The 13,957-nt window shown below is 50.0% G+C and overlaps 1 protein-coding gene across 1 annotated transcript in view; it reads left to right on the plus strand.

Moving 5' to 3' along the window:
• The window catches only part of RHPN2 (rhophilin Rho GTPase binding protein 2), a 54,411-nt gene that overhangs the window by 35,790 nt on the left and 4,664 nt on the right, over positions 1-13,957 (plus strand). The window contains exons 5-14 of the mRNA XM_037139137.2: positions 60-137; positions 502-626; positions 2,676-2,842; positions 4,730-4,917; positions 5,326-5,482; positions 6,962-7,081; positions 8,493-8,687; positions 11,552-11,628; positions 12,154-12,300; positions 12,601-12,756. Coding sequence (XP_036995032.1) covers positions 60-137; positions 502-626; positions 2,676-2,842; positions 4,730-4,917; positions 5,326-5,482; positions 6,962-7,081; positions 8,493-8,687; positions 11,552-11,628; positions 12,154-12,300; positions 12,601-12,756 — 1,410 coding nt within the window. The remainder of the gene's footprint in view (positions 1-59; positions 138-501; positions 627-2,675; positions 2,843-4,729; positions 4,918-5,325; positions 5,483-6,961; positions 7,082-8,492; positions 8,688-11,551; positions 11,629-12,153; positions 12,301-12,600; positions 12,757-13,957) is intronic.

Below are 13,957 nucleotides of genomic sequence, written 5' to 3' on the forward strand. Positions count from 1 at the left end.
CATTATGGTTTTGAATGCCACTCCCATCTCAATTTTATCTTATCCCATTTTTCTGCCAGGATTTTATTTTGGAACATTACGGTGAAGATAGCTACCTGTATGAAGATGAAATAGCAGATCTTATGGATCTGAGACAAGTACGTTTCTGCATGCAGCAGGGAGGGGAGATGGTGGCTGGAGCTTGAGTCTTTAGAATATGTCGCTATGGCACTTGAAATCTTATAGAATTGCAGGTATTTGGAAGTGATCAGGAGGGGCCGCTTATTCATCTGTTCCACTTGTCACATATGCCCAAAGAAAGGATGAGACCTGCCCCTGGCACAGCTGGGGCTGGATTTGGAACTCCAGAGTTCATCCCAGCCCTTCCCACCCCTCCTAGGGTTCCCGATACCAGTGGCAGGGCCCGAGCTCCACAGGAAGGCTGCGGGAGCCCCTGCTCCCCTCCACTGCACCTGCTCGGTACCCACCCGCTCCCTCCCGGGGTGGTTCCTTTCATTTCAGGCTTGTCGGACACCCAGCAGGGATGAGGCCGGCGTTGAACTGCTGATGAGTTATTTCCTCCAGTTGGGCTTTGTTGAGAGCCGGTTCTTCCCACCCACCCGACAGATGGGGATCTTGTTTACCTGGTAGGTGCCTGGGTCTGTGTGGTGCTGCCCCACTGTGGCCACACAGGCTCCTCTGCACTGTGGGGCCCCTCTTTCTAATCGTCCCCTTTGTACAGGATGTGCAGGTAAACTGGTGTGTGCTTGTGAGGGGACCCCAGGGGAGAAGGCTCTAACAGACCTCGCCTTTTTGCTTCTCAGAACAAGTGAGCTGAGGAGAGGAGGCATTTTTTTCATGCTCATTTTATTGTCAGGGCTCTGAGGTAGAACTAACAAGAAGCGAGATTCTTGTCCCAGATGGGGTGTGGGCAGGGAATCAGGTTTTGTCCCAATGACAGGGCTGCAAACAGAAGTAAATTAAAAACAAAGCAGAATATTTGGTTCTTGACAGAGTTGGTATTTTCTTTCTTTACTGATTTTAGAGAGAGAGGCAGTAGGGGAGAGATGGAGAGAGAGAAACATCAATTTTTTGTTCCCTTTATTTATTTATTTTTAATATTTTATTTATTTATTTTCAGAGAGAGGGGAAGGGAAAGAGAAAGAGAGGGAGAGAAATATCAATAGTTCCTCTCATTTCCCCACTGTCCAACCCAGCTTGAGCCATGTTCGTTCCATTTATTCATATATTCATTGGTTGGTTCTTGTATGTGCCCTGACCCAGGATCAAACACCCAACCTTGGCATATTGGGACAGTATTCCAACCAGCTGAGCTACCCAGCCAGTGCCAGACTTGATATTTTCTTTTTTTTTTTAAAGATTTTATTTGTTTATTTTTTAGAGAGAGGGGAAGAGAGGCAGAAAGGTGGGGAGGGAAATACTGATGTGTGAGGGAAGCAGTGATCAGTTGCCTCTCGTGTGCCCCCAACCTGGGACCAAACCTGCAAGCCAGGCACGTGCCAGAACCAGGAATTGAACTGGCTGCCTTTTGGTTTGCAGTTTGACGGTGCCCAATCCACCGGGCTACATCAGTCAGGGCCAGAGTTGGTATCCTCAAAGATTAGTGTTGTGTAAAAACCTTAGAGATGCTCTACCTGCTCTCTGAGCGTGGGTGAGAGGAGGCTAAACCCCAACGGTAAGGGTCCCATTCAGAGTTAACTTACGCCACAGCTGGCCCCTATGGTGCCCGCCCTTTGAAACGAAAGGCAGAGGCGGCCTGCCCTGGTCCAGGTTCTAAAGGCGATGTCACCTCAGTCTTGCATTAAGGAGAAGCTCCATGTCTACGTGCTGCTTGATGTGTGAACTTTAAAACAAATCCTGACTCCTTTAGACTTGAGCGAGAATAATGAGGGGTTTGTAATTGCTGTATTTTATTTAGGGGAAGCCTTGTATTTTTGAGCAGTTTTAGGTTCACAGAAAAATTGAAGGGAAGGTGCAGAGATTTTCTGTAAACCCCCTGCATCCCCCCACAATGTCAACACCCCCACCAGAGGGGCACATTGGCCACGGTGGGCACACTGTCACCTGAGTCCACAGTCGACGGGGCTCGCTCTTGGTGTTGTCCATTCTACATGGACCTGGTAATGTGTAGTGACTGGTACCTAGTGATAGAGTGTGCAGAGTAGTTCCACTGCCCTAACATTTCTGTGTGCTCCACCTATTCGTCCCTCCCCTCTCCCCTCTGAAACTTGGTAACCACTGATTCTTTCTCTGTCTCCATTGTTTTGCCTTTTCTAGAATGTCATATAGTCGGAATCGTACAGTATGTAGCCTTTTCAGATTGGCTTCTTTCACTTGGCAATATGCATTTAATGTTCCTGCATGTCTTATCATGGCTCGGCAGCTGTTTTCTTTTTAGTGCTGAATAATATCCCACTGTATGGACATACCACAGCTTTTTAATCCATTCACCTACTGAAGGACATCTTGGTTGTGAATGCTTATTTTTGTGTGCTGTTGTGGATGTCTTCAGTAGGATCAGACCCATCATCTTGTTTGGAAACGAAAGCCTTGTTGCATGTGCATCTTTGAATTTTATTCAAAAAATGAATTTTCATCATTTTTTTACCCTCAAAATGGCATTAACTAGCCAAGTCATCTCTATTCTCACAACACATTACATTTCTTTTAAATAGGTATGACTCCCTCACTGGGGTCCCAGTCAGCCAGCAGAACTTGTTACTGGAAAAGGCCAGCATTCTGTTTAACATTGGAGCCCTCTACACACAGATTGGGACCCGGTGCAATCGGAAGACGCGAGCCGGGCTGGAGAGCGCAGTGGACGCGTTTCAGAGAGCTGCAGGTGTGTCTCGGGGGGGGCTGCTGGGATAGAGTCGTGGCCCTGACAGTTGGCACTGGGTACCCCCACCGAAGTGGGTCTGTGGGTCTGTGGGTCCTTCCCACGCTCACGCTTGGTCTCCTGGGCCTGAAAGGACCAGGCCAGTTTCCAGCGCTGGTGTAATTTCCCACCAAGAGAATTGCTTACTGGTTTAAACCCTGTTGGCACAGTCTGGGTCTGGGTCATGGCTCGTGTACACAGTGAATCCTGTGGTTAATGATTAATCTTTTCCAAACGAGTGGCCTCAAGGGTGGTAGTGAATGAAATGTTCCTTTGAACACTATACTGAGGAAGAGAATAAGTTTTTCCGAGTAGCAAAAAAGTAGGCTTTTTAAAAACTTATGTGTGCTTCACTAGTACCTATTACTATTTATGCCTTTATATTTTGCTGATTCTATGAACCAGCAACCGCCTACCTAAGGTCGCTCTTCTCAGCCCTTTGTCAAACGACACTTAGCGCTGACGTAAGGAGGACCAGGGATTGGAGGCCTGGTGCAGTGGGTGGGCCTGACGTGGCTCATGGGTGTCCAGGGGTCCTGCCTTACTCCCCTCTAGCAGGGCCTGTGTCTGGCATACTTGGGATGAACCAGTATACCGATTCCCTGCAGGACCTGATTTCTTTCACTGTAAACCCTTTCCTGGACTCATCATTCTGAGGAATCTTGAGCAGGTACCTGTCTCTGAGATTAGAGACCTGGACAGAATGCAGCTTGAGAGCAGAGTGGAGACAGCCAGGGAGGAGCACACAGCCTGCGGTAGTTGCCATCCTTCCGCAAAGCAGTCTGTGCTTGGAGGCAAAACCCGAGGAACCAGTCAGATGGGATTCGTGGCGGAGATTTTATTTTAGCTGCAGGTTGATGTCTGTTTGCGTTGTGACAGTTAATTTTCTAAAGTGTAAAAAAAGTCAGCCAAGGGCTACAGCAAGGAAATTTCTATTGGAACTGGCTGAGCTGATCTTTCCTAGGACCCTAGGGAAAAACCCTACTCTTCGGAACGACCTAGGTGTTCAGTGTGAGCCTGCCCCACTGCGGGCCCTGCGCTCATTCCCCCGACCTGCTTTCTGCTCTGCCTGCCTCCAGTGCCTGGCCAGGTTTGGAATTTCTCAGTTGTCCCAGGAGAGAGAGGAAAGGATGGAAGCAGGCTGGTTTCCTTTCCTGATACAGATGTAAGTGTTTGGAGGAGAGTCAGATCTTTTTTGAAACTGTGACAAAAGATAACATAATGAACTGACCATTTTGACCATTTCTAAGAGTTCATCTGCATTAAGCACAGTCACATTGTTGTGCAACCCTCCCCATCGTCCCAAACTCCACTCCTGTTAAACAGTAACGCTCCATTCCCTCTCCCCACCCCTCAGTCCCAAACTCCTGGCAAACAGCATTCCACTTTTTATCTCTGCGAATTCCAGACTATTCCGGTATCTCATGTCAGTGGAATCACCGTTTGTCCTTGCGATTGGCTTATTTCACTTAGCATAATATCTTCTTCCATACTGTGGCAGGTGTCCAAATTTTCTTCCTGTTTAAGGCTGAAAAATATTTCGTTGCATGTTCATACCACATTTCGTGTATCCATCCATCAGTCTATCAATGGACATTTCCGCTGTTTCTGCCTTTTGGCTCTGGGGGAAGGTGCTGCCACGATCCTTGGTCCCTGCCTGCTCGTTTCAGTCCCCGCTGTCAGTTTTTGGTGTGTGTACCTAGGAGTGGAATTGCTGGATCTCCTGGTAATTGAGAATCATATTTTTGAAGATGCTCCAGGATTTTTGCTTCTGTCAATTCTCTATATTTCTGTGCAGCATGGTGAAATAAATGTGGCCCCAAATAATGTGCAAAAAATTTCCAATTGTAGGGGTTTTAAACCACCTGAAAGAGACATTTACTCACACACCGAGCTATGACATGAGCCCTGCCATGCTCAATGTGCTGGTCAGAATGATGCTTGCACAGGCCCAAGAGAGTGTGTTTGAGAAAATCTGTCTTCCTGGGATCCAGAACGAGTTCTTCATGCTGGTGAAGGTGGCTCAGGAGGCTGCCAAGGTAAGCCCTCCTGGTTCTCTTGACTTTCGGGGTGGGCAGGGTGCATCGGTACAGGCCCAGTGGAAGCAGCGGGGACATCCCACCACAGCTTGCCCATGGCTTGGGCGGCATGCCCACCCCGGCCAGAGCGCTGGCTCGCATTTTCTTGGAAAGTACTAGTGTTTCAGATATGGATCGCTGATTCCATCTGCAGCTTGGCCTAAAACCCAGCATAATGACAGCTGCCTGATCTCCCTGTTAACGCTGACACTGACAGAATGAAGAACTCTTGGAGTGGCTCCCAGATTCTGGAGTGGCCTCTGGCAAAGGCTGCTGCGTAGAAGAAAGGGCTCTTTTTCTGCAGCTCTGGTGCGTGAGGGCCCCTCTGCCAAACTCTTCCTTCCCAACGTCCCGTCCCTTTTCTTGCAGGTGGGAGAGGTCTATCAGCAACTGCATGCAGCCATGAGCCAGGCGCCAGTGAAGGAGAACATCCCCTACTCCTGGGCCAGCGTGGCCTGTGTGAAGGCCCACCACTACGGAGCCCTGGCCCACTACTTTGTAGCCACCCTCCTCATCGACCACCAGCGTAAGGCTTAGGGGCTCGGAGGCTCTGGGCTTTGGTCGGGGCTGTGTTTGTCCTCTCTCCAGGAGACTCTGAGCTGCGTGGGAGCTCTCCGCCTGCCCTGGAGATGCTCACAGCCTGGGGACAGAGGATGGGAAGTGCATGTTGGCCCAGGCAACTGTCACACAGGTCGGGGTGGGACTAGGTGTTCTGTGTTTCCCCTGTGGAAGGAAGAGGGGAAGCATTGCTTCTGCCTGGGATGCAGCTGACAGCCTCAGGGTCTAGAACAGGGTCAGGACCAGGGCAAGGACTAGGAGGCATTTGCTTCAGGCGCAAAGTCAAGGGCATGCGCCAAAATTCAGCAATCAAGATAAAATTTTATTGCACCATTTTACACGAATTAAAATTAATGCATTAGTAACAATACTGTGATGAGCCACATTAGAGCCAGGAACAAAAAAAAATTAGATTTTTGTTAACGTGGATTTTTGCATTGATTTTGATATTTAGAAACTTGTATTAAACTGTTATATGTCTTGGTTGTTGAGTTTTTGTCACCTCCTTCAATTTCCAGCTGGAGGTAAGTGCTCTGATCTCAGGTTGGGTGGGACTTTGGCTGTGATCAGTACTAATCAAGACAGCTCCCAGTGTGATGGACAGTACAACCTCTGGAGCCAGGCTGCCTAGGTTCATTATCTCAGGTCTGCTATTTACCAGCTGTGCCATGTTGGGCAAGCTACTGAGCTGCTCTCTGCCTCAGTTTTCTCATCTCTAAAATGGGAATATGAAGGGAACCTTGTCTCACAGGGCTGTTGTGAAAACGGAGTGCCTACCTGCAAAGCTGAGTGGCGCCTTGTATGTAGTGGGCTCTGAGAAAGTGTTCGCTGCTGCTGCTAGTATGTTATTGTGCAGGCTGCTCGGCAGGGCGGGTCACGTAAACCGGTGGGAGCGCACCGCTGCGACAACTGCGGTAGAGGCGCCAGGGAGGCAGCAGTTGGACTCCCTGGTGTAGCCACGGCACTTTTTCATCTGAGTCGGACACTGAGCCCTGAGGAGACCTTTTCCAGCTGGCCACAGCAGGAAAGCACAGCTAGAACAAGGACACTGCCTGAGCTCTGGGCGGAGGCTGAAAGTGCTGAGTGCAGTCAGTGCTGAGTGGTCTGCCGAGATAGAGGGGCGCACGTGCCAGGGAGGGTGCAGGCACCGAGGCTACCAGAGGCTTGAGGCGAGACTGTGCTAGAAGGTTCTGGGAAATAGATGGTTCGGAAGGGGTGGGAGAGGGGCTTCAAAGCCAAAATAGGAGCCCCAAGTGTACAAAGTCTTGTGGGCTGTCTTGCCTGGAGCGTGTCCAAAGGCAGGAGGGAGATGTGTTATCCCAAGTGCCTTGTAAAACTGGAGAATAAAGGAACCTGAAGATGTGGTTGAAAGAAAGTCTGTGGCACTGTCTCCCAAGTCCTTAGCCGTGACCATGAGAAGGGACTTACCCTGTGGCTCTTGTTGCAGTGAAGCCTGGTACAGATGAAGACCACCAGGAGAAGTGCCTGTCCCAGCTCTATGACCACATGCCAGAAGGAATGACGCCCTTAGCCACCCTGAAAAATGCTCACCAGCGCCGACAGCTTGGTGTGTATTGGCTTTCCTGTCCCCTTCCTCCTCGTGCCCCATTTGATGGCCAGCTGGTCCTGCTTACAGACAACTCCAGAAGTGTCCCCAGGGCAGGGCTTGGAGACTTGGGGTCCGGAATCATTGTGGCCAATGCCTTCTAATCTCTGTGAGCGTCCAGAGCTGTGCTCCCACAGGTACTGCAAGGGCTCAGGTCTCCCCAGTGGAGCTGGAGCTTTGATAGTCCGTCAGCATCTTTAGTGTGGAAGGACACGGCAATTCATTTTCTCAGGGTCACACCTGAGAGTGGGTAATGAATTGCCCTGCTTTGGTCTCTGCCAAGTCTCAGAGTGAATAGCTGTTTCCATGTGCAAATCTGCCCCCTACCACCAAGTCCCCACATAGTGTCCCCATCTCCGTGATGGCAGCTGCACGCTCCCAGGTCTGTAGGCCGGTGACCTGGCACTCACTCTCGCCTCCCCACCACTGATGAGCAAATCCCATCAGCTCTATCTCGAAAACCGGCCACTGCTTACCCTGCCTCTCTGGTCCAAGCCACACTCATATAGCACTGCTAAACTGACGCTGACTTGCTGAAACCTCATATAATCCTGTGAGATAGGTACGGCCTGACCCCCAGTTTTCTGTTGCAGAAACAAGCCCAGAGGGGTTACACAGCTTGCTCAGCTTTTTGCTGTGGCCTCATAGCTGGTCCTCCTGCTTTCCTCTTTGTTCCTTCATAGTCCATTCACGCGGCTCAGATCCCCTCAGCCGCTGCTCACAGCGTGATGGGCCCCCATCTCACCCACAGTGGGAGACGGAGTCTTCACCTGGCCCGGCCGGCCACAGTCCCACCCCCGCCCCTCTGCCCTCATTCCTCACCCTTCTCTGCCCGACCCCAAGCTCCTTGTTGACATGTCCTCTTTCAGGAGTGCTCTCCTGTCAGATATCCTCCTGGCTGCTCCCTTACTTCCTTCAGGGCTCTACTCAAAAGTTACCTGCAAAAAGCCCTTCTCTGAACACCCATCATAAAGAGCAACTTTCCATTCCCGGTCTTTTCTCACCACATGTGCTTATTCTGGTTCACATTCTCCATCACCTGATTGCCACACATTCCATCATTACTGCTTTGCTGGTTAATTACCTGTCTTCAAACACCAGCACGTAAACTTCATGGGTGCAGAGGCTAGTTTTCATTCACTGCTTTATCTCTGCTGCCTAGGACATTCGCTGTATGTTTGCTGGACGGTGATTATGAATGTGAGTGAGCACGTTGCGTATGTATTTCAGAGGGACTTGAGCCGTGGGGAGAGTCTTCAGAAAAGAGAACAGCCACCTTTCCGGGCTGATCCCTGGGCACTTTGACTCTTCTGGAGGTGCTTTTGTTGCAGTTTAGGACACACGCCACATGGTGCTGCTTTTCTGTTGGCAGGCAAGTCCCATCTACGCAAAGCCATTGCCCATCACGAGGAGTCCGTGCGGGAGGTGAGCTTGTGCAAGAAGCTCCGCAACATAGAACTGCTGCAGGAGGTGCTGGCGGTGGCACACCAGCGGTCCCAGCTCAAGTACACTCAGCATCAGGAGGACGATGACCTGCTGGACTTGATCGATGCTGCCGACATTATTGGTGAGTGCCAGGTGCTGAGTGTGCCCTGTGTGAGGCAGGGCCACTCGGGGTGCACAGTCATTATTTGCTTATTCTTTAGGGGCTGGGCAAACACTCGGGATGTGCTGGGCACCAGGAGGGGGCAAAGTGCCGCTCTTGCCCCTATCCTTGTGCCTGAGTCCAGGGGCTTCCTTATGGTCTTGTCCGCATCAACCCCTTCGTGACTTTTGACTCCCCTTCTACCCTTCGATGCTCCTCCCTTGGTGTCGGGCCACCCTGCCACCTTGTCCATTCCCACCGCCCTCTCTTCCCTCTTTGCTGACTGTTCCTCTGGCCCAATCCCGCCCACCCTTCCTGGCATTCTGAAGGGTCCACTCTTCCTGGTTCACTTCCTCGAAGATTCCTTGTCTCAAAGCCTCTCTGCTTCCTTTGGGGTTCCAGCCATCCCCTCTAGTCAGGAGACCTCTGAAACGACCTTTCACCTCGGCATTTTGGCTACACTCTACTCCCACCCACGTTCCCGCTGCCTTCTGGGAAGCTGCACAACGTGGGCTCCGTGGGTTGAAAGCCAGTGCGTTCTTATTCCCTCTCCTAGGTTGCTCTTCCCCTGTGTAGTTGGTCTTTTATTAGCACCGATGTGCTTTTTTCTTTTAGGACAAAAATTATTTTTATTATTAAATGAGAAGTAAAACTTTTTTTTTAAGATTTTATTTATTTATCTTTAGAGGGGAAGGGAAGGAGAGAGGGAGAGAAACATCAATGTACGGTTGCCTTTCATGCGTCCCCTGCTGGGAACCGGCCTGCAACCCCGGTATGTGCCCTGACTGGGAATCAAACCGCGATTGTCTGGTTCGCAGGCCCGCGCTCAATCCACTGAGCTACACCAGCCAGGGCAGAAGTAAAACTTTTTCTGATACAGTGAAACCAGGGATGCAGGGGAAATAGTTCAGAACCTAGTCCATCACGCGCGTGCGCGCGTGTGCGCGTGTGTGTGTGTGTAAGAGAGAGAGAGAACACTGACTCTCTACCCTCGTAGCAAGTTTTAAGTGTACATATGGTATTGTTAACTGGGCTCACCACGCTATATGTTGGATCTCTAGAACTTACTCATCTTGTATATCCGAAACTTTGTACCCTTTGACAAAATCTTCTCATTTGCCCCTCCTCCTGCTCCTGGCACCCAGCATTCCGCCCTCTTCTTCGATAAGCTGGACTGTCTTAGATTCCACATGTAAGTGAGGTTGCGCACCTGAGCCCTTTTTAAGGATCTCCAAAGCGTTGAGCGTTGTCCTGGGTTTGGGAGCGCGGAGGCGGACCGGACAGTTGTTGCTCCCCTTGGGGAGGTGGCAGCCGGTTCTGCCCCAGAGGTCAGGAGTGGGAGGACCTCCCTGAGAGGTGGCTTGACAGTGAGGAATGACCAGGGTCTTTCCAGGAGTTAGGGGAAGGGGATAGAGCATGGCTCAGTTGAGGGAACTCCCTTCGACTATACCGCCTTCCATGCTACTTCCTAAATCCTTGTCCCCAGTCTTTGGAGTGCCACCCCCAATTTTCAGGGACACGGTTCTCCAGAATTAGATTCTAGCTCAAGCTAGAATCCTGGGCTTGTCTGCAGTATCCTTAGCTGATGGAGTCTCCCAATGTACACGAGGTCTGCCAGGCCTAGTAGTAAGCACCATTTGTATACAGAATCTTATTCCGCTCCCCTTCCAACTGTGTGAGGGAAGTGCTGATCTTCTCCTTATCACAGGGATGAGACAAAGTCCTTGCTCCTGGTGACCAAGTGGACTGGTGGAATCAGGAAATGTGCTCAGGGCGTCTCTTTCACGGACACTGTGGCCCCATCCTTGGCTCCCTTGTCCACACCATGTGCTCTGTGGCCAGGACATAGAGAAATAACCGCCACTGAGGGAGGGAGACACCTGGCTTCTGGTGAAGTCCAGGGGCGGTGGCACCACTCTTTCAGTGGGTGAACAGCCTGTCCGAGCCCAGCCCTGTCTCGGGCAGTTTGTAAGAAGCCACAGGGTCATCCTGTTACTGGAGGGCTGTGTTCCTCCTTGGTGGTACTTTTTTGGTTCCTCAAGCCTTCTACAGATTTGATTTATTTATTTTTAGAGAGAGGGAGGGAGGGAGGAGGGAGGGAAAAGGGAGGGAGGAGAACATCAATGTATGAGAGAAACATCAATTGGTTTCCTCTTGTACACCCCTAACTGGGGACCCGGCCCTCATCCTAGGCATGTGCCATGACCGGGAATCAAACCAGTGACCAGGCCAGTGCTCTATCCACTGAGCCAAGGCCCAAGTTTTCTTTTTCTACTGTTGTTTATGTGTTCTCGGTCTGCTCTGGGATCATTTCTGAGAAGCCAACTAGCCTCGTGGTAACGGTGGGTTGGGCCTGCCACAAATGCATGGAGATTTGTGCTCTTGGTGTACACAATTTGGCAAACCCACTGCTTGCTGTCAGATCGTCACTTTACACACTAATAATGAAAAGAAGCGCATCTCTTGCAGGACTTTGTGCTGACAGACATGGCGCTTCATCCCATAACAGCCTCGCCTAACACATAGATAACTTTGGTGGAGCTGTATGAGTGCCAAAGGAAGCCCTTAGACTATAAATAAGCTACTGGAAGGCAGGGAACGTGTCTGTCACTACTCTGTGCCAGCCCCAGCGTAGGGCATGGCTCACAGGAGCTGCCCAGATGGAAGATACAGTTCGCACTGGGCCGGGGGGTTGACCAGCAGTCCGTCTCCTGTACTACTTGTCTGAACCAAGCAGGAGCAGGATTCGCTTCCTCTTCCCTCAGAGAAGATGTCAACCCGAGTCTTCCAGGATAACCTCTAACTGCAGAAACATCTTTGCTTTCCCTTTTCATCTTACTTTCTAGCGAAAACTGAGCAAGAGGTTGAAATTATACTGCCACAGTTCTCCAAGGTGACAGCAACAGACTTCTTCCAGAAACTGGTATGTTGAATGTTTATTTCATAATGACTATGGGACAGTTTTTACTTGTTGCAAAAGGCCATTTTTAGATATTTTAGATTTCTAGAGATTTTCATTAAGGCCATTTTTAGAAGATCATTTTTTAAAAGATTTTATTCATTTTTAGAGAGAGGGGAAGGAAAGGAGAGAGAGAAGGACAGAAACGTTGATGTGAGCAACATCAGTTGGCTGCCTCTCACGTGTGCCCCAGCAGGCACTGAACATGTGACCCAGGCCACTTTGCAGCATGTTGCCCAGCCAGCTGAGCCACACCGGTCAGCACTAGCCAAAAGATAATTTCGTTTAAAATATATTCGCTCTTTTAGAGAAAGTGGCAATGAATGTTTCTGTCTGACTGCTGTAGCACGTATTGTCCCAGATGGTGTCATTACATAGTCCTTGAGCAAAGCCTGATGAATTCTGCAAGGACAGCAAGGCGACATTTCCTTTAGTTTGTCGCCCGACTCGGCCTTCAGATCCTACAGCTAACGATGCCCTGTTCCACAGGGCCCTCTGTCTGTGTTTTCTGCTAACAAGAGATGGACACCCCCTCGAAGCATTCACTTCACTGCAGAAGAAGGGGACTTGGGGTTCACCTTGAGAGGAAACTCCCCGGTTCAAGTCCACTTCCTGGATCCGTACTCCTCTGCCTCGGTAAGTGTGTGCCATTCTGGGCTGGGAGCGAAACTCACTGGCACCTTTGCAGGCAGTGAGGCTGGGAAAATACAGAGAAAGCTGCCCGAACAAATGTATCTGCGTGAATGAATTCAGGGTTCCTTTATGTTCCTTTATGCAAAAGGCCTGACGTTATGCAAAGGGCCTCTCCTGGATGCTGCATGCCCACGGAGAAAATGATTACTTTGTGCAAAAAATTATTTCGTTAATAAACTTGGAAACTGTTTCAGAAATTGAATGAACAGAATGTTGACCTTTATTTAAATTATCCTTTTGCAGCTGGCAGGAGCCAAGGAAGGGGATTATATTGTTTCCATTCAAACTGTGGATTGTAAGTGGCTGACAGTGAGCGAGGTGATGAAACTGCTGAGGAGCTTCGGTGAAGACGACATTGAGATGAAGGTTGTGAGCCTCCTGGACCCCACCTCATCCATGGTGAGTCCTGACCCCTCAGCAGTAATGGAAGAGTGGGGTGAGGCCGCCGTGATCTAGCCACGGAGGTCCTCCCTGGCCCTCTTCCCCCTTCCTGCACTGGTAACATCCACAAATGACTGAACCCCTAGGCTTGTCATTGCCGCAGTGAGCTTGGCTTGGGTGAGAGAGCACTGGAAAACTTTTAGTTTTGATCCTGTAGACAAAATAACCAGTTGCTTTGTTTTTCTCATTATATCTTCTTTAATGACAAAAGTAATACAAACTCCTGGAAGAAACAAATATTGAAATGGCACAGAAGGGCTCGTCATGTTAAAGACCCTCTCCACGCATCAGAGACAGCCCCTGCTGTTCCCTGAGATCTCGGGACGTGTGTGGCGCTTGCGCAAGTTCAGATGCACAGCTGTGTCCTTTTTTCCCCAGGCGGGAGCAATCATCTGTACATACTCTTCACATTTAATAATGTCTCTTAGACACTCACCTCGTAACAACATTCATTTATTCACTCAACAAATATTGATGGAGCACGAGCTGTGTGCCAAGGCCCTTCTTAGCTGTTGGAGCTGTTGGAACTAGACAGATTAGGTCCCCGCCCCTGCAAAGCTGGCAGTAAATAAGCAAGTAAGTGGTTGTGATTTTGGTAAGTGCTGTGAAGAAAATAAAATGTGTAGCAAAATAGAATGACTGGGGATAGGGAGAGGCTCCTCCAGACGGGACTTGCTCAGAGACCTGAGTGACAAGGAGAAACCTCTTATATTTGAAAAGGTACAAGAGCAGCGTGGTGGGAGGGGCAGGGGCAACTGACAGGCGGGGCGACCCTGCGGCAGGAATAGGTTTCTCCTGAGAGAGGAACAAAAAGAGGGCCGGACCATTGTGATGACAGGAAATGAGGTGGGAGGGAGACAGGGCCTCATTGGGGGGGGGGGGGGCGGCACTTTGGAGGCATTGCAGTTTTCAGAAGAGGGAGGAAGTGATCGGATATTTATTTAGAAGGATGTCTCTGCTGGGAGGCTGGCCGACCAGGCCAGTGATGTGTTGTACACTAGGAGGGGAGACGGTGGGGGTGGATGCAGACTTTGCATACTTTGGTGCAAAGGTGAGACATACTTTGAAGGTAGAGCTGCTGGAGGTTTGTAGATGATTTGTGTAAAAAAAGAGAGAGAGAGAAGACTCCTCCGTTTTTTGGCTTGAACAGCTGCATCAT

Source organism: Artibeus jamaicensis, unplaced genomic scaffold, assembly GCF_021234435.1.
Source record: "Artibeus jamaicensis isolate MK-2021 breed Jamaican fruit bat unplaced genomic scaffold, CSHL_Jam_final contig_589, whole genome shotgun sequence".
Taxonomy (NCBI): Eukaryota; Metazoa; Chordata; class Mammalia; order Chiroptera; family Phyllostomidae; genus Artibeus; species Artibeus jamaicensis.